This window comes from Galeopterus variegatus, unplaced genomic scaffold, assembly GCF_000696425.1.
Source record: "Galeopterus variegatus unplaced genomic scaffold, G_variegatus-3.0.2 Scaffold1306, whole genome shotgun sequence".
Taxonomy (NCBI): domain Eukaryota; kingdom Metazoa; phylum Chordata; class Mammalia; order Dermoptera; family Cynocephalidae; genus Galeopterus; species Galeopterus variegatus.
The window spans coordinates 355,858-381,121 of NW_007727417.1; the positions used below are offsets into that span (position 1 = coordinate 355,858).

The window sequence follows — 25,264 nt, forward strand, 5'->3', positions numbered from 1 at the left end:
GAATTCATTTCAACAAGTAATGTATTGAGCACCTATCATGAGTCTGTGCCGCCTAGGCTGTGAGATACATCCGTGAATAAAACAAAGATCTCTGCTTTCAAGGAGCTCTCAGACAGTAAGCAAAAAACATAAAAAAGTAAATAGACCATATCTTAGAAGGTGATGAGTCTATGAAAAAAAAAAAAACAATAAGGTAGAACATGACAAGATCAGGAGTGCCACGTGTATGGTGTAGCCGGCTTTAGTAATAAACAGGAAGTCTGGGGAGGCCTCAGAGAGTGACGAGTTTTGAGCAGACACTGGGAGGAGGTGAGGGAGCAGCCGTGCAGATATTGGAGTGACTATATTCCAGGCAGAGGTAATACAGAGCAAAAGCCCCATGTCAGATGTGTGCTTAAGGTGTTGAGGAAAAACCAGAGGCCAGAGTGCCTGGAGAAGGGCATGAGGAGGGGAGGGTAGCAAAAGAAGAGGTCAGAAACTGCCAGGAGCCAGATCCTACAGGGCACTCTAAGCAACTGCAGTTACCAGGACGGTTGCTGTCAGTGACATGAGGCTTTAGCAGAGAAGTGGAAAGATCAGACTTATATAGCAAAGTAATCATGGTGGCTGCTGTGTTCAGGGTAGAATGCATGAGTGGAGAAGCCGGGAGACCAGCTAGGAAATTACTGCTGTTATCTAGGACAGAGGTAATGGTAGCTTGGGTGAGGGTGGTAGCAGAGGAAGTTGTAAGCAATGCTGAATTCTGAATATGTGTTGAATGTAGAGCCAACACAATTTCCTGATTGGAGATAATGAATTTGAAAAAAAGAGGAGTCAAGAATGATTCTAAGGTTTTGGCCTGTGTAGCTGGTGGACTGAGTTGCCATTACCTAACAAGATGAAGGCAGGTGGAGCAAGTTTGGGGGAAAACATCAAAAGTCAGTTTTAGACATGTTGAACATAAAGATGTTCATTAGAATCCAAATGGATATGCCAAGCAGGCAGTGGGATATGTGAATCCAAAGTTTGGGATAGAAGTCTTGGCTACAGAAATAAGTCTGGGTATCATAGCTTACAAAAAGGAATGGAAAGCCATGGGATTGGATGAGAACACCAAGGAGAAGGGCAGTCAGAGAGGCTAACAGCACTGAGCTCCGGCATCCCTACATTAAAAAACAGGAAAAAAGAGGAGGAACCAGTAAAATAGACTGAGAAGGAGCAACCAACCATGCAGAAAGGAAATGAGGAGAGCCTAGTGTCTGGAAGGCAAATTAAGAAAGTGTTTCAGGAAAGAGGAACTGATGAACGGTTTCACATCACACAAATAGGTCAAGTAAGATGAGGCCCGAGAATGCATAACTGGCTTGGCCAGAGGATTTAGGATGCAGCAGAGGGATGAGTGGAAGCCAAGACACACGGCATGGAGAGGAGGAGACGGGCAGCGCTGAGAACAGAGAAATAACAGTATGCGTGTACCGCAAAGCACTTCATGTCTGCCCACTCTCCCTTCCTCTCCATGTTGAGCACTGCAGACTTGCTTTACATTTTAACTTCATTTTTTCATTCAAATTGAAGGCACATTCATGACCAAATATAATTTCATGAAATATGCATATGAATGCCTACTAATCCAGAGGGATTATGAAAATATAAATATATGATATAAAGTTGGATTTCATTCTCAGACACTGAAAGAGCATTGTTCACGGCAGTCTTGGATTCCAATTACAAGGCTCCAAACATGTCTTATTGCTGAATATCGCATTTTGACATCCTCCGATATTTTTGGTCCTCAATTTTCTCATCTCAAAAATGAATGATTATAACCAAGTGACCTCTAAATTCCTCTCTGGCATTTGGGTTCATTTCCTATTGTATTCTTTTCTCGATTTTTATTGGAAAAAAATATTCCAGTGGTCATCTTAGAAAGAGTTAATGTTTTGGTTGAAGTCATGATACTCTTGCTCAGGATATAGTAGTTTGTTACCAAAAAAAAATCCCAACAGGTATCAAATCAAAATATTTAGTAATATTTCTTAAAAACATAAAGGAATGGCTTTTATAACCTCTACAGAAAATTCCATAAAATATTCATGTAATATATCACAGGCTCAAACACTGAGGTATCTTTCAAGCTTCATTTCAACTCACAGATTAATTCCTTGAGTACAATTCTGGTCAGATATTAAGTTAGAATATTATGCAACATTTAAGTCTTGGCTGTAATTAAAACATTTTATTAGATTTAGTATTTCTTTAAAATTAAAAATATTTTATTAGATTTAAATTTGTTTATGACAGTAATTTCAATGAGTGAGTTCAAAATGTATTCACACACAATAAGAACACTACAGACTCATCACTGAGCTATTTAACTTTACCAATAGTGTTATATTATTTAATTTTCACAGCACTCCTATGTGGTAAATATAATTTGTATTTTAGTCCTTATTCACTTTTTTGTCCTTGAAATATAGTCATCTTTGAATAAATATTTGTCGAAGGAATGAGGATCGCTGGTCATTCTTTGAAAACTGACTTGGACTAACAGTGAGATTCTTTGGAAGGATATTCCTTGCCCACAGAATGGAAAGATCAGCTTTAACCCCAAGTTTGGATAAAGCAGGTGCAGGACCAGGCTCTATCCATCTTGTCAAAATGCAGTCTTTGGAATGAGGGTTGTTGTTTGTTTGGTTTTTATTCAGGATCAAATTGGAGTCAGTTTCACTGGGTCTGTCATGTATGTCAAAAAGAAGAGCAACCTTCAAAATTCCAAATACAAAATGGTACCTTTAGATCCAAATTCATGTATATATAGTAACTGCGTTTAATAGGACTGCTGGATGCCTTGTACCATGCTCGTAATTTGTGCAATTTGGCTGTATTAATGTGGAATAGTGGGAAAGTTACAGACTCTTCAGAGGCAGATAACCTGGATTTGAATCCTGACTTCAACCATCAAGAGCCAACTGACCTTAAGCAATCAAGCTTAATTTTCTAAGCCATAGTTTATTAGAAAACTAATGGTCTTCCTGCCCTGCTATGAAAGTCAAATGAATTTTATTTTTTAATTTTTTAATTTTTATGTAAACTGTAAGATGTATGTAAGCATATGCACTAGTTTTCTACTGTGGTGTGACAGATAACCACAAATTCAGCAGCTTTTATTTCCTCACAGTTCTGTAGGTCAGAAGTCCAGGCATGTCCCAACTGGGTTCACTGTTCACTCAAGGCTGGAATCAAGGTACCAGCTGAGTCTGAGTTCTCATCTTCCAAGATCATTCAAGTTGTTGGCAGAATTCAGTTCCTTGCAGCTGTAAGACTGACATGATTTGTTTCTTCAAGGAAAGCCAAAGAGCATCTGCTGCTGTTTTTTGTCTCTTTTAAGGCCCACCTACTTAGATCAGGCCCACTCAAGATAATCCACCTTCTGATTAACTCAAATTCAACTGGTTAGGGATCTTAATTACATGTCACAATCTATATTACCATCAAGTAACAGATCACAGCAGCACCACATATTGTATTCACTTGCTGTGCCCACTCTCCAGGGGAGCTGATTATATATGGTGTGCACATCAAGGGGCAGGAATCTTGGGTTTCATCTTAGAATTCTGCCTATTACAGTATATGATATTGTTACAAACTATCGATTGAATATGTGTTTTTCATAAAATGTCCTTATTTAATAATTTCATAGAGCTTATGAAGTTGTTCCTTGGGACAAGATGCTCCCACCAAAACTTGATCCAGAAGAAACAACACTAGAAAAAGCTGCCGACCTCATCTCACAGTGCTTTACGCAGAAAAGATATGAAAGGGAGCCAGCAGTAACCCAGGTCAGTGAACATCCCTGAGCAGTGACGTGTTTCTTACTGTTACTGAACTGAACTCCAAACTTTAAGTCACAATAGTGATTATTCTATTGTTATTACATAAGTTCCATGATCATAAAAGTGATCAATGACTGAAAATACTTTAATATTATCACTATTAAAAGTTTTTATTTATTGTTTAAAGACAACTTCTTTCTCAAAAGTCATTTGCAATGACTGTGTTTATTTTTACAATTGTAAAAGAATGAGTGAATAATAGAGAGGAGAGGGAGAAATGATTCCACCAGATAACCAATGCACCTATGCTGAAGATACTTCTTGAAAGAGGATCCAGAACTTACCTCTGTACTTTTCAAGGCAAACATGGGAAGATTCATGAGTCATAGATTGCCATCTGAGATTATCTCTCATTATGTGATAAAACAAAGCATGCCAAGTGGTCAGTAGAGATGGCCATTCTTTTCATTTCTGAATATCGAGTTCATCACATCAGTTATTGTATTTATTCCACAGCCAGAGTACTTTTTCTAAAGTGGGAATCTGTTCATGTTACTCCACTGATAAAACCCATCATTTTGTATAAAATAAAACCCATACTCCCTGACACAACACATACCCAGTTCTCCATTATTTGCCCATAACATCCTCCTTGGCCTCATCGCTCCCTGTTCTCTACCTCTTGCTATTACACTCGTCATCCAGTCATCACACCCCCCAGCCCCCACTAACACTGTGTGCTAGCCTGTCTCTGCTGGACTTCTCGCAGATCCTCAGATCTGCCCTACTCCTTCCCAAGTCCTATCTTCTGCAAGCAGAGTTCCACTGCCTTCACCGCTCTCTCTATGCCAAGTGAAATGCTGCACATTCTCTGGGTCTCCTCCCAGCTTTCAGTTTTGACCTCTCAGCTCTGGGTTGTGTGTCTCTGATCTGTGCTTGCAAAGCACCTTCTGCTTCCATTGCTTCCCTCATCCTTTTGTGCTGTATCTCACTGTGTACAAGTCTGGTTAAGCCATTGGCCTACTTTTCATAATGAAATTTTTGAATACTTAAAATTCATAAGATTAAAAATAAAATTATGTTACAATAGTTTTTAACATAGACCCCTAAGAGGTCCATTGAGCCCAGGTTAAGAAGCCCACATTATCTTGTAAAACTTCAGCTTTTACAGAGAAAAGTGATAATGAGAAGAAAAACATAGCTTCAATTTAAAGACTCAAACCTGGGATTTTCATACAAAAGTTAAAATCAGTTGAAAGACAATAAAAATATGTATGGTTCTGTCCAACTATTTTTCGACGTTTTCTAAGGTAGTTCAAAATATTTTCAGTATCTTGTGAAAACTGGTAATTCTGTTACATATTTCTTGTTGCTAAATTACACTAGTATCCAAAGTCCTTGCCAGGCAAGACAAGGTTCAAAGCTCAGGATCTGGGCTGGGCTGGAAAGGGGAGACTGGCTTGGGGCTGTGGAGGCTAGGATATGGCGGATCCAAGTGAGAACGCTATCTAGAATGAAAGCCAGAACCAGACCTTTCACACAGGCTTCGATCTGAAGGATGTGGACAGATACCAGCCATGGGAAAACAAGTTGAAACTGGGAATCTGAGGGCAGATCAGAGACCAGGAGCGGCTTCGAAGCAAACCCAGGAGTTGCTAGGGATGCGTGGACAGGGCTTTTCATGGAGAGCCTGGGGCTCGGCAGTGATGTGGTGAGGACTGTTGTATACTAGAAATGATCATAACTTGTTCATTTTTATTTTATATTATCCATTTTGGATGATTTTAGATGGTTGGTGGACTCTGGGACAGATTTCAAACAAGATCTTTCCTGGCACCAATCAAGCCAATTAATTTGTAAGTTTGATTTATTTATTTTTAATTTATTTTTAATTTATTATACATATTTATGGAGTATAGAGTTGACTATTAGTATTTGTATACAGTATGTGACTATCAAATCAGTATTATTAGCATGTTCGTCATTACAAATTGTAATTACTTTTTGTGTCCTTTACCTAGTTACTCCCTTTCCTCCCTTCCCCTCACCCTTAAAGTCTGTTCTCTCCTTCTGAAAGTTCAATGTTTTATTGTAGTCTTTCCTTCTTTCTTTGTTTCTTTGCTCCCACTCGTAAGTGAAAACATGTGGTATTTCTCTTTCTGTGTCTGGCTTATTTCACTTAACATAATTTTCTCCAAGCTCATCCATGTTGCTGTGAATGGCAGAATTTCATTCTTTTTTGAGGCTGAGTATTCCATTGTGTATATATACCACATTTTCCTTACCTGGTCATCCATCAATGGATATTTAGGTTGGTTCCATATCTTGGTTATTGTAAATAGAGCTTTGATACTCATGGGAGTGCAGGTATCACTTCAACATGATGATTTCCATTTCTTTGGATATATACCCAGCAGTGGGATTGTTGGGTCATATGACAGTTCTGTCTGTAGTTGTTTAAGGAAACTCCATGCCGTTTTCCATAAAAGCTGTACTAATTTACATTCCACTAACAGCATAAAAGTGTTCCCTTTTCTCCACATCCTTGCCAGCATTTGTTATTCTCTGCCTTTTTGATAATAGCCTATCTAGCTGCCGTGAGAAGATAACTCAATGTGGTTTTGATTTGCATTTCTCTGATGATTAGTGATGTTGATCATTTTCTCATGTACCTATTGGCCATTTGTATGTCTTCATTTGAAAAATGTCTATTCGGCTCCCTTGCCCATTTCTTAATTGGATTATTTGGTTGTTTTTTAAATTTTTACTGTGAAGTTGTTTGAATTCCTAGTATATTCTGGATATTAACCCCTTGTTGGATGTAAGTTTGCAAATATTTTCTCCCATTCAGTAGGTTGTCTTTTCGCTCTATTTATTGTTTCCTTTGCTGTGCAGAAGCTTCTTAGTTTGATATAATCTCATTTATTTTTTTTTCTTTTGTCGCTTGTGCTTTTGGGGTCTTATTCACAAAGTCTTTGCCCAGTCCTACATCCTGAAGTGTTTCCCCTATTTCTGCTTCTAGGAGTTTTACTTTCAGGTCTTTTTAAGCCTTTAATCCATTTTGAGTTGATTTTGGTATATGGCAAGAGGTATGGTTTTAGTTTCATTCTTCTGCACATGGATATCCAGTTTTTCCAGCACCATTTACTGAAGAAGTTGTCCTTTTCCCAATATATGTTCTTGGTGCCTTTGTTGAAGAGAAGTTGGCTATTTAAGTACCTGAATTGAGTTCTGGATTCTCTATTCTGTTCCATTGGTCCATATTTCTGTTTTTATGCCAATGTCATAAGGTTCCCATCACTAGATTTTTCACTGTCATGTATTTATCATTAAGAATCTGAAACTCTAGCTTATGGATTAGAGGGACAGGTAAAGTGTGTATCTTGATGGAGAGCATTCCAGAGACCCTCAGACAAACAAAACACCCCTGTGCCTGGGAAGAAGTGCCAAATCCCAGTTCCCAGTGCCACCCGGTGTCACCTGCTTGCTTTTGTTTCTCTCAACCCTGCTTACAATTTAGAATGTTAAATGTGCCACAATCATTTTAAAATAGGGAGTGCTTTATACACAATTTGATATGAACCATTGCAAAGTTGCAATAATCCAGGTACTTTTTATAAAAGGGATTATGAATTATTTTCTATCAACTTTTTTATGATATATTTATTTTCTATTTATGTTAGAAAATTCCCCACTTATAATTTTGTACATTTAGTCTCGAAAAACATCGTGTTTTTGCCTTTGAAAATGTCACTATTTTGTCTCTTTATTTTTGTTCTGACCACAATCCACAGCACAGTTTTTATTTTCTATCATCCCTGTTTTTATTTTTCTAATATATTTTGGGATATTTTGTATATACAAAAATGTATAAATAATAATATGATTTAATCTATGTATCTGCTCCCCCAGCTTTAGAAATAAAATATTACCAACACAATGAGACCCCCCCCCCCCATGTTACCAACACAATGAGACCCCCCCCCATGTACTTCTTCCTAAGCACATCTACCTTTCTCAGGGGTCACGATTCTTCTGGATTTGACGTTTCACATTTTCATGCATTCTTTTCATTCTTTAAAACATATGTGTTATTGTTAACCAATACATAGTGTTGGTTTTTTTGTTTATAAGCTCAATATAAGTGGTATCATACTCACATGTGTACATGTGCAACTTAACATTTTTGTTCAGTATTGTGTTTGTGAGATCCATAAAAGTTGACATCTGTGGTTGCTGGTGTTCATTTTCTCTGCTGTATAGTCTTCCACTGAATGGATATACCACATTTTATTCATCCATTCTCATAATTTAATTTTTTTCTGATTTTTGTGGCACTTGGAATAGTTGTACATGTCTTCACATACCCAAGTATAAAAATATTTCTGGGTTTTATATACACATTCTTACATTACAAATTTCTGAGTTAAGAGGTATGACTTCTCCACTTTCCTGATATTGCCATATTCTTCTCCAAATGAGTTTTACCATAAACTCTCCCATCATCAGAGCTTATGCTCCCATTACTACACATTGTGGCCAATGCATAGAAAAAAATTCCAGTCTTATGAGTATGAAATTGTACTTCATTATAATTTTAACATACAACTACGCGATCACTAGTAATCATTTTTTGTAATTTTATGACTAACTTGAATCTTCACATCTGAAACTTACCTTCTCATATGTTTTTCCCCTTTTGCTGCTGGGTTGTTTGTCTTTCATTATTGACTGTAGAAATGTTATGTTTAATATATTCCGCATACAAATCCTTTATTGGAAGCATGCATCGAAGTATCTCCTTAAAGCCTGTAACTTTTTCTATTTCAAGGTGCTCTTTGTTGAACTGAAGTTTTGAATTTTAATGTAACTGAATTCATCTATATTTTCCTTCAGATCTTGTTATTTTTGTGGAATTTTTAATAAACTTTTTCCAACACTGAAATAATAATGATATTCCCCTTCTTTTCTTACTATTCTCTAAAATACTTGAAGTTTTGCCTTTCACATTTATCTCTTTGAATCACTTGATATTTACTTTTACATATGATATGAGCTAGGGATCCATTTTCTTAACATGAGTAAGCAATTACCCTAGTTCAGTTTAGTGAGTACACTTTACTAAATAGTTAAATGGTTATAACCTATTAGTGGTTTATCACAACCAGCATTTTGCAATAATTAAATAGAATAGAAAATATGAGTGAATCACATGGAATTTTAAAACAGAACTATGCATTTTCAACAAATACTATGGCCATTTATGAAGAACAGTGTAAGACAAAGAGAAATCACATAAGAAAAATACATGCTGTCCAGGAAGAGACAATTCCATCTTTTGCTCCCAGGAGTTTCATCTGATTTTCTGATTTTATGATGGTCAATTTGATCACCTCAGTGGGAGAATTAATCTTTTACATTTAATTTTATATTTACCTAATCACAATTGATTGCAAAGTAAAATGTAGGGGATGTTTGTCCACAGTCAACAAAATTAATGACAGTTTTTGCTAAATTTCAGTTTTGGAAAAACAATATAGAGGATAACATTTTTCAAATCCCTGACAATTACACCACTTCATAAAACTAGTATAAAATGTCCTTTAAAAAGGATTGCTTTTATTATTAGAAAAAAAATAATGAAGTGTAAATATCCAAAGCTATAGTCAAGTTTGACTGCTAGATCTGGAAATGCAAATAGTGACAAAATGGAGAAGAATATTAAGTCATATCAGAAAGCTTACATTTTATTGAGCCATATCTAAAACTAATGTGTAAGATTTTTGATAAAGATTATTTAAAATATGGTTTTGTCAAATGTGTAAATTACCCCAATATAGACTCCAATGTATAAATTAAATGGAAATAATTTAAATAAAATAATGAAGCATTTAAAAATTTTAAGATCTTTGTATATACAGCAAGATGAAATTGTTGATAATCCCATTCAATTATCTTTTTTAAAAAGCAAAGTAACTTTTTAAGTACTAATTCTTAATATGTGAATGTTAATTTTAAAAAAATTTCCTAGAATCCTTTTATTTACATATCATGTTTTAAAATAGCAAATAGCTCACCCAGTTGATATATTTTTTTACTCCAGTTTATATGGACACACAAAATATTTTTTTTGGTGACAAGTCAGCTGTGATAAATGAAAAGATGTATGGCTCAGTCAGTACTGCCGCACCTCAGAATTCCTGAGAGTATTGCTTACCCTGGGCCTTCCTCTATATAAATGTTGCTCCCAGGAGCCCACACAAAGGCCTGTATGGAAATGTTTATAACAGCTTTATTCATAATCTCCAAGACCTGGAAACAACCAAGATGCTCTTCAGCAGGTAAATGGATAAACATACTAGAATACACCCATGTGGTGGAATATTGCTCAGCAATAAAAAAGGACAAATGCAACACATGATAGGAATGAATCTGAAGCACATTTTGCTCAATGAAAGCAGCCAGACTCAAAAGGCTACATATTGTGTGGCTCTATTTATATGACATTCAGGAAAAGGCAAACTACATCTTTAAATCATTTCTGTTTAAAATGACAAACTTTTAGAGGTCTATGCCTATGAGATATCTTTGAAGACTTCATTTTAGAGCAATATACTATTTAATGTTTATTAACTTAATATCAATAACCCAACTGCACGTTTTCTCTTTTTCTAAGCGTGAGTCCAAGTTCTAGAAGTAAATATATTCCTCTTTATACGTAAGTAATTTTTCTCAATGTTTTAAAAAATACTTGATTTATATCTAAATTGTAGTTACTTTCTGCTCACTCATGTTTGTAATTCAGCTTTTTAAGACAATGTATGGGGCCAGCCCAGTGGCGCACTCAGTAGAGTGCAGTGCTTGGGAGCGCGGTGGCGCTCCCGCCGAGGGTTCGGATCACATATACAGACGGGTCCGCTCACTGGTTGAGCGCGGTGCAAGCACGACACCGAGGGTTGCGATCCCGTTACCTATTGCGATCCCGTTACCGGTCACAAAAAAAGACAAAAGTAAAAAAAAAAAAAAAAAAAAACAGCACGACACCGAGGGTTGCGATCCCGTTGCCGGTTGCGGTACAGACGCGACACTGAGGGTTGCGATCCCGTTACCTATTGCGATCCCGTTACCGGTCACAAAAAAAGACAAAAAGGTAAAAAAAAAAAAAAAAAAAAAGACAATGCATGTGTTCTAGCAGATTTCTAATGTTTTCCTGGCAGAGTGCCTGATTAATGTCAGCCAATTCTATCAAAGGTTTGATTTTGATATAAAAAAGACAAAGAAGCAGTATTTTTCTGTATACCCACATAGGTCATTTTATGAAATAAAACGTCTCGGAAACTACTACTACTGGGTGCTGACAACTGGAAACACTGTGGTAACTGAGGAGAATGGTATAATGGCTCACTGAGCCTGAAGTGCAGGAGGGCCCCTTTTATTTTTCTGCACTTGACTCTGGCCTTCCACGGATGGCAAAGAAGTGCATTAGCCACCTTTTGGCGTATCCTCTTTTTTATATCGAAGAATAACCTTGGAACAAAGATGCAAGAACATGGAGGAGGGGTCTGGACCTTTAGTCCCTGTCCCCCACCATCCCACGACTGCCTCTTCTGTTCTACATTAGAGTCGACTGGGGTTTCTACTAGTAGTCCCAGAAGTCCACGAGACACTGACCGACATCGACTGAGCCGCTGGACCTTCTGTCAGGCCCTGAGGACACATGGCTAGTTGTGCAGGCTCGCCTGCACCTGGCACCTACACAGATTCCTGCCCCCCGCCCAGGAGTCTCACTGTCTCTAGTAGATGCCAGCCCCGCCCTGCCCCCCGCCTCCACCCAGTCTCGGTGAAGGAGTTGTCCCGGGCTGCAGAAACAGCCTGTGCTCTGCGTGGAAACTCAAAACAGTGGTTGCTCTCACTCTGGCCCGATCTTTAGATCAAAGAACATGGCACATATTACACTGAAGAAGAGAAAATCACCTTTAGTTTTTGAAGGCAAATTGTTCCATCATCATGGTTTAATATTTGCCTTTTGAGCTTTTGATTTATGTTGGCAAATAAAATTTCCTTTGGAAGTTAGAACACTATTCAACTATTTCTTCTATGCTTCTTAAAGAAATACAAGCCTTTTCTTCTCACGCCAACAGTGGTCACGTGCAGTCGACCAATGCTGATGATGTCGACAACCCTTGTGGGGACATCACATCTGTCGCCACACCTCGGCGCTCTCAACCTCTTTACACAAGCACGAGTCGGTGAGTTCCATTCAGAGCTATTTCACTTATTTTATTGTTAAGGATGAAATGTGGTGATGGGCCTTATTATAAGTGAAGGAATAAAAAATTGCCTCTTATCGAACATAGCTTGAGAAGGAAGATACCTGTTACCTGAATGAAATGTAGTTTGTCACAAAGGAGATTACAGTTTAGGGGACCGACGCCACTGGGGGTGTTAAGCAAGTCACTTCATCTCTGTGACCTCAGTTTCTTTGCCTGAAACCTGTGGAGGAAAACACCACCAAGCAAGGTGATGGTGGGGGAATCAATAACGTTTGTAAAGCATCTGAGACATAGATGACCAATAACAGATGGTTATTGCAGTTAGTAAAACTGGGCTCTTCTTCAAAAACAAGATGCATGAGTTTTTCAGTAATAGAGTATTGCCTTCCAGAACAGTGGTCTGGGCAGATGGCAGGTAGTCTAATGACCCCGGAAGGGTGATCATTGCAGTTAGTAAAACTGGGCTCTTCTTCAAAAACAAGATGCATGAGTTTTTCAGTAATAGAGTATTGTCTTCCAGAACAGTGGTCTGGGCAGATGGCAGGTAGTCTAATGACCCCGGAAGGGTGATCATTGTCAGAGGCAAGGGGATAACAGTGAAGGGAGATGTGCATTAGTAATCTGGGGGTGAGGAGGGTAGGGTGCCATATGTACTATGCTTTGATATTTGGAATTTATCACCACAGTCTTTGTATATTTATATATTTTATACATTATATGTTATAAAATATGTATTTATTGTTTTATATCATATATATTTTTATATGTTTATTGTTTTAAATGTAGTATATGTGTGTGTTTATATATATATATACACACATATACTTTTACCAGTGGGAATATTGAGGCTGAGAGGTTAAATTATTTCTCTAGGACTCACAAGACAGGCTTGAAGTTGAAGTCCTGTTATCTTTTCATTATGCCACTGAGCGGCCTAAAATCAGGGACATTACACCATCATCATAATTCTATAACAACTGACAAATCTTGCAGAAGATTTCATACAAGGCCATAGCATGAATCAGAATAATATTTTAAGGGTTAATTAATTTCTGTCTTTTTAAAACATCAGTTGTACCCAGGAGACAAATTAGTTAGATTTCCCATTAGTTGTCCATCAGACATATTCTGTTGTTTTTTAAATGCCATACTATCTCCTACAATAATTTTGAATTTTTCTGTTATCTATTCTATTCTAAATCTTTTGACTGCTTGGCCAAACTATAAAAGATGTTTCAAAACTCATTTTAGTTTTAAAATGTAGTTATGTGATTCATCTCATTCAAGAATTTAGTGAGCCTACGTAATTCAACAATAACATCCACAAAAAATTGAGTTCCTAAAATGTTCCAGGTACTGTGCTAAGAGCAGTGGTAATATAAAGATAAACAAGACTAAAGCTTTGCCCTTGAATAGCTATATGGCTTGGAGGACAGATAACAGCTGTACACACATTATTACAATATAAAGCAGTATGAGATCAGTCTAATAAAATGTCAGCTTAGTGTTTTTGAAGCACAGTTATAGAAGGAAATCACTTTCACACGTAGGAGTTGAGGGAATCCTGTTGTGCCGATCCCGAGGAAAGATTTTTCCATAAATTCTGCCAGAAAATTATTCTATTAAACATAATCATTCAACACATTTTAAAAGAAAACTATGGGAATAAAACACATTTTTAAATATTCTTCAGGCATAAAAATTTAATAGTTTCTTTGAAATATATAGTTGAATCTTAAAATATTTCATGAAACGTTCTTGCTAAAGAATCACAGCATATCTGTTTTGGTCATTCTTCAAAGAAAGTGAGAAGAACAGAGTGGCAGCATTTTAAAAATTTGATGTAAAAATATACGATATAAATTGGATAAATTTGGGAGTATGCCACTCTATCTCATCTTGCTGTTAATTTATTTTTTATTTTAAAAATTGTTTACTTTTAAATTGTGGTAAAATATACATACTATAAAATTGGTAAAATTAAAAAGGTAATTTCTGATTTTACAGAAGGGAAATTGTAAGCGGATCAGGTAAAAGAATTGAAGACATATTAGCTGTTCTTATCTTATTTGGCCACCAGAGGGCCTCCGAGTTTGCAAAGTTTCTTTTGACCGGTTTTCAATTTTTAACACAACGTTCTAACACAAAGAAATGTTTTCCATTTTTATCATGAAATATTTATAAATGCAAAAAAACATAAAGTCACATGTAACATATAAAATAATATAACAAATAAATGCCCGTGTATCCCAGCCTAGCTTAAGGAACAGAATTTTACTAAAATCTTTCTTTTTTTTTTTGCGGGGGAGGGGGGCGGGGACCGGTAAGGGGCTCGCAACTCTTGGCTTGGCGTCGTCCACACCGCGCTCAGCCAGTGAGCGCACCGGCCATCCCAATATATAGGATCCGAACCCGCGGCCAGAGCCGCACTCTCCTGAGTGAGCCACAGGGTCGGCCCTAAAACCTTTTAAATATTCTGTGTGCCCCTACAAACCTCAACATCTGGATTTCTGACCCAGAAGTTGTTACCGTTAGACTTTGTGCCTGTCCTTTGCTTGCTAGCTCCCAGAGCCGCACTCTCCTGAGTGAGCCACAGGGTCGGCCCTAAAACCTTTTAAATATTCTGTGTGCCCCTACAAACCTCAGCATCTGGATTTCTGACCCAGAAGTTGTTACCGTTAGACTTTGTGCCTGTCCTTTGCTTGCTATGCTTTATAGTGTTGTCACATATACATGACTCTCTAAACGAAGTATTATGTAGTTTCCACAGTGCCGCATTGACCTGGAAAGCAAAATACAGAAGAATACGAGGGGATCTTCAAAATGTTCAGGGAAAAACTTGTATTATCTTTTCATTCTATTTTTCCATGAAATTTTTGAAGTATCCTTGTACATAGAATATTGTGTCGTGAGAAAAGTCCAAAACCCGGAAACACATAAACTTGTTTGTGCCAACCCATTCAAACACAAATATGACTTCCTGAATTTTCTCATCTTAAAAGTTCTTAAAGAGAAAATATTTATTATCTTCAGGGTTTTCCTCATAATTGATGGTACTTAATCATGGCCAGCAAGATATGCAGCGTTCCCTGAAATGCCCCCAATAAAAGCCATATTTCAGGCAAGGGTAAGGCCACTAATTCTTGAGTTCAAGTGGTACCATCACTAGAATCACCAATTTCACTACAGGGCAAAAGTTTTTCAGATTTCCCTCATTAGTTGATTTTGTTTTCTGGTCACCAAGTCACTTGACACGCCCAGTGTTTTTTCTATGGGTGGTGTTTTATTGTAGAACTGAATCTGATCATTATAAAGTACAGAAAAATTAATAACAATAAAAATATAACCAAACTCTCACACAAAAACATAACCATTATTAACATTTTGGCACATTTCCATCCATCACATACATTTTTAGTCTTGCTTTGTATATTTTTATAGCTATAACCATACTACATAAAACATTTTACCATCTTAACGTTACAACAGTATGGCGGGTACCTGTTTCCGTGAACACATCATAATTTCTATTTGTGTAGAAGTACTGTAACTGACTAGCTCGTTTAGGTTACATATGTAAATTGTTTCTATTTTTTGCTACAATAAATAATTCTCTCAAAAGCTCTTAAATATTTCATGATTTGGAATTATTTACTTAAGGGCGGTTCCTCAAAATGGATTCTGTGATCAATATATATAAACATTCTTAAGCATATTACTAAATCATTTTGTGGAAGTGTTATATAAATTTATAGTGGAATCACTGTTTATGCTTTTATATATTTATGCTCACCTTCAATGCTAGCATTAAAACTCATCAAACATCGTCTTTTTTTCTTCCAAATGTGTTCATTATAAACATAATTCAAGTATTTTCAAAGTGTAAAAAGTAATGTATCACTTCTATTTTCAATCCCCATACTAAAAGTTTGATATTTTTTAGACTTCCTCCCATGCATCTATGAATGACTGCAGTGTGTATGTAGATGTGTATTGTGTATGCATGCATATATAGAGTGAGTACATGTGTGTAAGATTAAAATATGCACTGGACATTTTTCCCATATTAAAATCTTTTTAGTGGCTGCATGGTATTCCACCACAAGACTATATCAAGTTTATATAAACCACGTTCCGACTATAGTATTTTTCCTACAGTGAACAATATAGCAAAAACACCCTCTACATATATCATTGCAGTTATACATGTATTATGGTAGAATGAATCCCTAAAATGGAATTGTTGCATGAGTTTTCTCATTAAAATTAAAATATTTTCTAATCTAGCAGGCGTGCCCAGTTACTAAAAGGCATTTAGAGTAAAGGAACTCAAAATATTAATGCAGCTTCCACTGCAGTTTCTAACTTATAAGTTAGACTAGTTTAGGAGAATCCAGAATATCCATAGGGTTCGACAGAAATTATTGAAACTCAGGATAGCTAAAAGCTTATTTTGTTTCTTCAACAAATATGTACTGTTTGTTGAATCTTGGTACTGTTCATAAATTTTAAAAGATGATACAAACTCACCCCCACTTATAATCTGTGTCAAGCAGAAAAGTTAAGGTAAGACCAAGATAAGGATTTTCCCCCTTCTTTTCAAACCTGATTATTTTTTCTTTTTCTTTCTCTTTAATACAAAAACCATGTTCTTTGTAAGAGCTCAATAAATAAGGCTGAAGAAAAGTCCAATTCCTTTTAGTAATTCAGTGCTTTGCTGTCATGAGTCATCAGTACAAGGCACATAATAACTGAATGATTTGTAGTGGCGGATCTGTGCAAAATAAGAATCCAAAAGCATTTAATCCTTGCCTTTTCCTAGAAAATAAACATAGTCACTAGAAGTGCTATTCCTTTTGCAGGGACTGTCAGTGTTACAGTTATGTGGGATCTTACATTCATACATCTCATTCTGGTTTTTACGATGAAGAAACAGGCTCAGCGGAGGGGAGGCCCAGGCTCCAGGAACAGGGTGGATGAAGCAGCTGGTGCAGGAGCCCACAGCTTCTATCCCGAATCTGGAGCTTGCAGCCACCACTCACTTGTTTTTCCAAATGAGGCAGCCGCCTCCGCCTCCACTAAGTTGTAACCTTTGATCTTAGAACACCATGTGGTTTCATATTTAGCGTGCTCTTGTACCTCAGTGATTTCTGTGAAGAAGCATTTGCAAATAAAAATGAATTGTCCAAAATGGACCCCCAGGTGAAGGTCTGAGAAGGAAAAAGGTAGACCTCCTGCCAGTCATTGGGCTGTGTTGCAGCTTTAAAAAAAAAAAAAAAAAATCTTACCACAACTCAGGTTAAAGAATAACTCTATGAATAGTAGTTCCTTACATGAGCCCAGCACTTCTGCCTTTTCAGAGTACTTTCACATCTACTCTCTCATTTGCTTTTCAAAATAGTGTGATGAGGCCAGAGGTGGGGGAACCAATTCTATTCCCATTTTGCAGATGAGGAGGCTGAGGCCAGAGGAAATAGCATTAAGGAGCCCTAGATCACTCATTTCATCAGTGGGGAAGAGCAGTTAAGAGAACGGGCCTCCTAATCTCCAGGGCAAACTTTCGCCCTTAATGCACCACAAATGTGCCTTTCGCTTCTGGCAGGCAACTGGCTCCTGAGGCTTCAGCCTCACCTTTAGCATAAAAAGATTTCTACATCCCCTCCTGTATGGAAGATGTGACAATTCTAAGAACAGAGGAGAACAAAAGTAGATCCACTAGGTAATGGTAATAATAACAATAAAACTCTAATTCCTGAAAAATATCTTGGGGCCACAACATTTTCAGACATTCACAGAAACACAGACCAATGACCAAAAGTCATTACAAAATTTTCTAGTTTTACGTGCTTGTCTCATTGAACAATAGAATCAGACAAATCACAACTCACTATGGACCTCTTGTCTTTTCCTCTCTAGCAACATCTCCCCCCACAGAGCTCTCTGGAGCCTCTCTCTTCCCTAGTCCTGCAGGCCGAGTCCCCCAAAGTCCAAGCCTGGACCCTTTCTGCTCCTCCTCTTTCTCCTGCTTTCTTCCCACCCTTCCAGTCCTGCTTCCCCTCTCCTCGCACCTACTGATTCTTTTGCATTGATTCTGCACCTACTGTGTGCTGGGCATCATGCCAGCACTTTACCTGTGATGTGATCATTGCCCCCGGTCCTTCAAGGGATGGACGGTCACCCTGACAATTGGCAGATTATGCATGAGGTTGGCTCAGAAAGCTTCAATTCAGGGCTAAGATCATACGCTGACAGGTCAGGGCAGCCCTGCAGTTAAATATGTCTGCCTCATGCTCCCTTCTCTGACTTTCCATCTAAAGTCTTTGCCCACTTGGGTGCTTTAAACCTCTAGATGTGCATTATTAAAATTTGCTCCTTAATTTGAAAGCTGTCGGGAGCCAGGCCTGCTTGATCTCTGCCTAGAACAGTCCCCAATATAAAATAGCTCTAAATAAAAGACTGTCACTGTATGAGTGGGAAGAACACAAATCATGTTTTTTCTATTCACCTGGAAAGCAAAAATTGACACAAAAGACCTATTTCTGTGACCAAGCATTTGAGAATTTCTCCCCCCAGCAAGCAAGCCAGCTGTTGGGAAATAGAATAATTTAGTTAGGCTCCCCTCAACTCAGGGCTGGTTGGGGGTGGTTCGGTAAACAAATTGGGGGGGGGGTGGAGTTGGTGTGCATGCATGGCGCTGCGGTTTGACTGGTGTCTGCCTTGGGCATCCGCTCTGCGCAGCCATGCTTTCCAACCTACGGCTTCCAAGGACCTGTTTGCCAGTTACCTAGCTCGTAGACCTGCGTGTATGGGGTCTGGTGACCCAACCTGGTATGTGAGGGGTCAGCAGGATTACAGGCAGGTAAAAGAGCTTTACACCAGCAATTCCACAGCAGGTGCCATCTGGTGTCACCTAATTGCATTTCGTCACTATCTACGCAGAGATAGTGTTAGATCCCATAGTGGGGCTCATACTTATATTTACCGGTTTATTATAAAGGACATCACAAAAGATACTGATGAAGTGATGCATAGGACAAGGTGTGGGGGAGGGGCGCAGAGTTTCCATGTCCTCCCCCAATGCCAACCTCCAGGAGCCTCCATGTGTTCACAAGCTCTTGAGCTCTTCGAACCCTGGCCTCTTGGGTTGTTAGGGAAGCTTCATTACATTGGCATGATTGATTAAGTCACTGGCCACTGGTGATCAGCTTAACCTTCAGTCCGTCTCCCCTCCCCAGAGGTTGGGGGTGAGACTGAAAGTCCCACCTTGGTCTTTCCCCCATCTGGAAGCTGCCATCACTAGCAGATGAAAAGACTCAGCACTTTGGAGATTCTAAAGAGTTTAGGAGTTGTCAGTTCAGGAGACAGGGGTGAAGACCAAGTATACACTTCCACAATATCAGAGTCATGTTCTGGCCAGTTAGCTCAGTTGGTTAGAGTGTGGCCTTGTAATGCCAAGGTCAAGGGTTCAGTTCCCTGCACCGGCCAGCCACAAAAAAACAAAACAAAACAAAACAAAAGCAGTATAACAGTCACATTGATTTGAACATTGACCCAAACCTTGACTAAATTCAGTCCACTCTGACCAAAAAGGCTCCCCTGGCTAGGCTGGGAGCTCTGCCAATGTCTTTCCCATCTAGTTCAATCACATTGACTCTAAAGTTCAGGTCTCTGGGCTGGGGTCCAGTTCTGCCACTTGCCATTTTGGTCTCTGACTCAGTTCCTTCATCTATAAAGTGGGCATGAGAATGGGACCTAAGGCATGCAGTTATTGTGAGAATTAAATAGTCAATTCATGTAAATCATTTAAAAGGGTGCCTGGAATATGGTATTCAATCAATGAGTATTAGGCATTTCTACAGTATACAGAAAGAAATTGTAAGCATTCCTACATTTTTACCCACATGCAAGTACATACATTCTACATATAACATGGTTTTCCCCACATTTTCCTTATTTTCTGTTTAATTATACATCATCTGTGCTACCTTTTTCTAACTTACTAAACTTCCTTATTTTCTGAAATTATTTAATTTCTATTTTATTATGCTTTGTTAAGAAAAACCAATAAATTTTAAACTTAGGCAATAATATGTATATTCAAATGTATCCATTAGTAAACAAAATCCATACTTATTTGAGAATAGGGGTGCAAAAGAAGGTAATCAAAGGACTAGAAACTATGGAACAAAGACAAAAATGAAGAATTCTGATTTCTAAATGGGGTTCTCCTTCTGTCAGACAGGGAGTTGGAGTGAGTTCTTCAAACCTGCAACTAATCTGGAAATCCATTTCACAGCCTGTTCATTTCAGTATCTTTAATAGCTTTGTTTCCTCCAGCTAAAAAATAATATTGCCTACCAGTAGCAGTCTCTTACGTGTCCCCCAGAAAGTATTCTCTCCATATAAGGTCAATGTGTTGTACTTAAGATGGCAAAAATTCCCCTTGTGATGTCCCTGCACACCAGGGTTAAATGGAATAGATTTAGAAGCAATGTGGGTGAAGACTTTCATTTTCAAATATTTGGCAGTTTATTATGCAACTGAATTCATTCTTAAGCCTAAGCAACTAATCAGTCTACTACTTCATGGCATGTTATTATTAGATATGATGTCATATGATATAATACCATTAATATAATGTAATGTATGATACCATTTAGCATCATAACCTGCGTGCCGCAGAGGCACATAAGCTGTACAATATTTTATATCAAGCTCTTCACATGATTGACAAATCTCTTGCATCCATCTCTCTGACTTCTTGACTGGTCTGATGGAAGGCTATAACTTAGTGGCATTTTAATTCTGCAGGTGTCTTAGAAGTAGTGGAAAAAACCTCTCACACACATGGAGGGGATTTCCTTTGTAGCATGCATGGAAGCTTTAATGAATGTTTGGGGGAGAGACTCACACATGAATAATTTTGACTCATTTTTGGTTACCTTTTGAACTTACAGCTACACTTCTTCAAGAAAATTCCAAGAAATCCTAAAGGGCACTGCCTAGAATTTGGCAGCTTCAGTTTACTCCCCCAGGTCCCTCCAACAAACCTGAAAATGCCATCCTGAAACAGAGGCTCCAGAACATACTTCACTGAACACCAGAATCATCTGGAAAGCTGTTGGAAGTCCCAATTTCCAGGCCATACTCTACTAATGAAATGAGAATGTCAGGGTGGGAGCCAGGCACGGGCACCTTTGAAAGGTGCCCATGAGATTTCATTGTGCATCAACACCTGTCTTAGCATCTTTACAGCTGTCTATACTGGATCAACTGCGCATTCTCCACCTACAAGGCACCTATTTAGTAAATGTTTTATTTCTTTAAAGTCTTATATTTCAATTAAAATCAGTTGGGCATCTATTAAGTGCTAACAATTTGTTAGCTGCTTTCACATTTGATTCCTTTAATCCCTAGAGGCCCCTAAGAGGTCTCTTTGCTGCAGTTGACAGAGCTGGGGCCCTGAGAGCTCTCTGCACTGGAGCAGAATCTCACAGCGGGTAAGGGGCAGAGTCAAGCCAGAACTGGAAGCTACTTCTCAATGTGGTGGGTTTCCCCTGCTCTTTAGCTGCTTTAATCTCCTAGTCTCACCGAGTTCATTAATTTGTACTGTTTACTCTGGTATTGTTCTTGATGTGATTTCCCTTTCACTCTGTTAGTGCCAGGGTGTCCCACTTTTATTGCCTGCAAAGCAATAAGCCATCATCAACAGAGTCAGAATTACACACTTGAAAGAGAATTATGAGATTTATTCTGCAGTTCCCTGCCTGGTACATATTTTTCCCCTACCATTTCTGATACTAACACATAATCAATGTAGGAATGACATCAAGAAATTGCCATATGAATTGCTACCCCTTTTTCCACTTCAGTGTCACCTGAGTCCGTTAGGTTGGTATCTCTGCCCACTGTCATGCTGAAGCAGTGAAGCTCCATGAGATTGCACCCAGAGCCCAGGTCCCAGAGCTGATGAGAGAGACCTGGGGTCTCAGTCTTCATCCTGCCCTTGAGCGTATACCCATTTCAGGAACTTCTGTTTTCTGTCAGCTTTGTCACCTGATACTTTAAGGAGCAACCTCCCTTAAACTCCATATTTTGAAAATTACTTCTAAGATGATTCCTGGAGAACATTTCTTTTGTCGTGCTGGATGTGCAGAAAAGACAACGATGTAACCGAGAGATCCAGAGAGGAGCCTTTTCTGCACCTTAGGCAGAGGTTGGGTGGTCGCTGCTGTGTTGCATTTTGTCTGCATGCCAATTTTGAATAAGGAACCATGCCACTGGGTGTCATGCTCTCAAGGGCAGGCCGCAGGAATGAGAAGCACAAACTCCTGAGCTGAGTAGAAGTTGCAAACTGACGTCTGGCCCTTGCCTCACTCAGGGCACATTCATGATGGTAGCCTTTCACTTTACACCTCTGCAGCAGGCACAGCAGGGTGAAGCCATAGCACAATACGATCTCACAGAGACAGTGTGTTATTTGCCTGAGCCCCATAATCGGCAAATAGAGTGTTTTTACTCCTTGAAATACAATTTAAATCTTATTTTCCTTAGCTCCATGCAGGTAAGGCAACACGTCATTAGCAGCAGACAGGACTGGGCCTTGCCTTATCATTCAGCCTTACCCACCTTTTAGGAAGTAATCTGTTTAAACCATTTTGTATGTTGTAATGGCAAAAATATTAGTTATTCTTATATTCTTCTGAACTACCCATTTAGATCTTCTTTTTGAATGCTTGTTGGCCTAGAGAGGGCTTACACACATGGAAGAACCTTCCCTGAATTATTGTGTTTTCCTTTTTTCTCTCTCTGTCACTGGTGGGGAAAAGGACAGAGAAGCAGAAGAATCTGTGGAATTAAACTAAATAAGCCAATGTAGAATTAATGTGCTGCTTTACATGAATTTTAGGAAATCATGTGAACTCAGTAATATTGTACATGAATGGTGATAAGAAAGACATTTGATCAAAATAACACAGCCGTAAACATGAGTGCATGTTTGTTAATACCAGCGTGAGCATCAGAGTTGTGTCTGGAATACTGGTCTGCTGCTTCATCCACAACTGGGGTCTTCCTTCATGACAAAAGAGAACTGAGCAGTGAGCCATGTACATAAAAGACATACGGATTTAAGCTAGTAGAAAAATAGTAGAGCTGTTATCTAAATATCCATGCATCTGCATTCCCTATGCCTGCACTTTTTCCTGTTTGGACAGCCCAAGTTCTGCACCTTATACTAGAAAAAAAAAATTAGACTGCAGCCTTCTCTATACTTTTTGCATTTGGGTGCTAGTTACCATGACTATTTCACAAATCATTATTTTAACTTCCTCTCTTCCCCATCTTTTAACTCTTCACTTTAGTGCTGCAAATATTCCAGGATACACCGGCAAGGTTCATTTCACAGCTACCCACCCAGCAAATTCTAATATTCCATCAACAACCCCATCACCAGATTCAGAACTGCACCAGTAAGTATAAGTCCTATCACTCAATTTGCTCAGATGCATTAGGGGGAGAAATCCTAATTATGGTTATTTCATTAAAGAACAATTAAATACCGAGTAAATTTACATTGTTTAAAAAATGAAGTGTCAAGTCCAAAAAAGAGAGAAGAGATTATTTTCCTACTGAGGGAAATATTATTAGGCCTTGTGCATGTTTCCTTTTCGATTTCTTACCCAAAATTACATTGAAAAATTGATGTAAATTAACATTAATACTGTTGCTGCCAAAAGGAGCATATGAAGATATTTAAGGTGCATGAGGGGATGGCATCTCTTGGGCTCACAGTTTTGCACACGCATCATTCTTTTGCATTGTCATCAGAGGATGCATGAAACACACTTGCATGAGACACCTATTTACTTGTTGTGAATAACCAACTAATTTTTTTATAAAAGACAAGATTCTATTGAAAATCACATATATTTTTAAACCCCATTTTGCAAATTGAAAACATGACCTTAGACGTGTTATTGAAGGCTCCTTTATTTGAAGCTGCGTGTGAGAATAGCACATTATCGCTCCTTATAACTAAAATTTGAAAGCATTTGATGGAAGTCCTGGCCTTGCAAAAAAGACTATTCAGTTTTGAAAATGCAAATACTGCCTGAACCAGGTCTAGCTGGCCCAGTGCAAGTGAATGAGTTATCATTATAGGACAGTGGGGGCAGGGGGAGAGAGGAGGGCAGTTCTTCCCCCAAAGGGTACCTTTTCCTCCTAGATCTCATTCTTTTGGTAGAGGATTCATTCATGAATCTGACATTTATTGAGCACCCATTCTGGCCCAGGCACTGTTGAAGGTTCTTAGCTCACAGGGCTGAGCAGAAGAGATCCCAGCTTTCAGGAGACTAAGTTCTGCCTTGAAAGACAGCAAAGAATCACCCAAGGAACTGAAGATGTAAAATAATTTTGGATAGTAAAATGTGCTGTGAAGAAGAAGACAGGAGAGAGTGCCTAGGGAGGGGGCTTGTTGAGCTCTGTGGTCAGGGAGGAGGTGGCTGTCTGAGGAGGTAACCCTCAAGGCTGACGGCCTCAGCTCCTCCCCTGAGGGATTTAAACTTCCCCAAATGCAGCAACTGTGAAAGGGAGCCGCTGCAGTGAAGAGGTTCGTAGGTTGTGGTTCCCAGTGCATCTCCTCATTCACACATCCATTTGTTGCTTACTATATATGTCTTTCATTGAGTCGGCAAGTGTTTATTGTGCTCCAGTAACTCACAAGAACTCACGCTGTTTGCAAGGAGCCCACAGCCTTGCAGCGAGCACGAAAAGGCCTCAGCTCCTCCCCCGAGGGATTTAAACTTCCCCAAATGCAGCAACTGTGAAAGGGAGCCGCTGCAGTGAAGAGGTTCGTAGGCTGTGGTTCCCAGTGCATCTCCTCATTCACACATCCATTTGTTGCTTACTATATATGTCTTTCATTGAGTCGGCAAGTGTTTATTGTGCTTCAGTAACTCACAAGAACTCACGCTGTTTGCAAGGAGCCCACAGCCTTGCAGCGAGCACGAAATAAATGCCACAGTTAGGAGCCAAGCGTCCTAACACTGACACTCCCTTCTGCTGACATGGTAATTCCCAGATACCTGCACCCCTCTCCATGTGTTGTGGCTACTAACTCGTGTCACCGTCCCAGGAATCCACTGTTACTATCTCCATTTGACAGTTAAGGAAACTGAG

General features: G+C 38.7%; 1 protein-coding gene across 1 annotated transcript in view; it reads left to right on the forward strand.

Moving 5' to 3' along the window:
• The window catches only part of LOC103593236 (chromosome unknown open reading frame, human C7orf72), a 50,232-nt gene that overhangs the window by 20,726 nt on the left and 4,242 nt on the right, over window positions 1–25,264 (forward strand). The window contains exons 4-8 of the mRNA XM_008576191.1: window positions 3,680–3,818; window positions 5,601–5,668; window positions 10,489–10,530; window positions 11,954–12,061; window positions 23,449–23,556. Of these exons, the coding sequence (XP_008574413.1) occupies window positions 3,680–3,818; window positions 5,601–5,668; window positions 10,489–10,530; window positions 11,954–12,061; window positions 23,449–23,556 (465 nt within the window). The remainder of the gene's footprint in view (window positions 1–3,679; window positions 3,819–5,600; window positions 5,669–10,488; window positions 10,531–11,953; window positions 12,062–23,448; window positions 23,557–25,264) is intronic.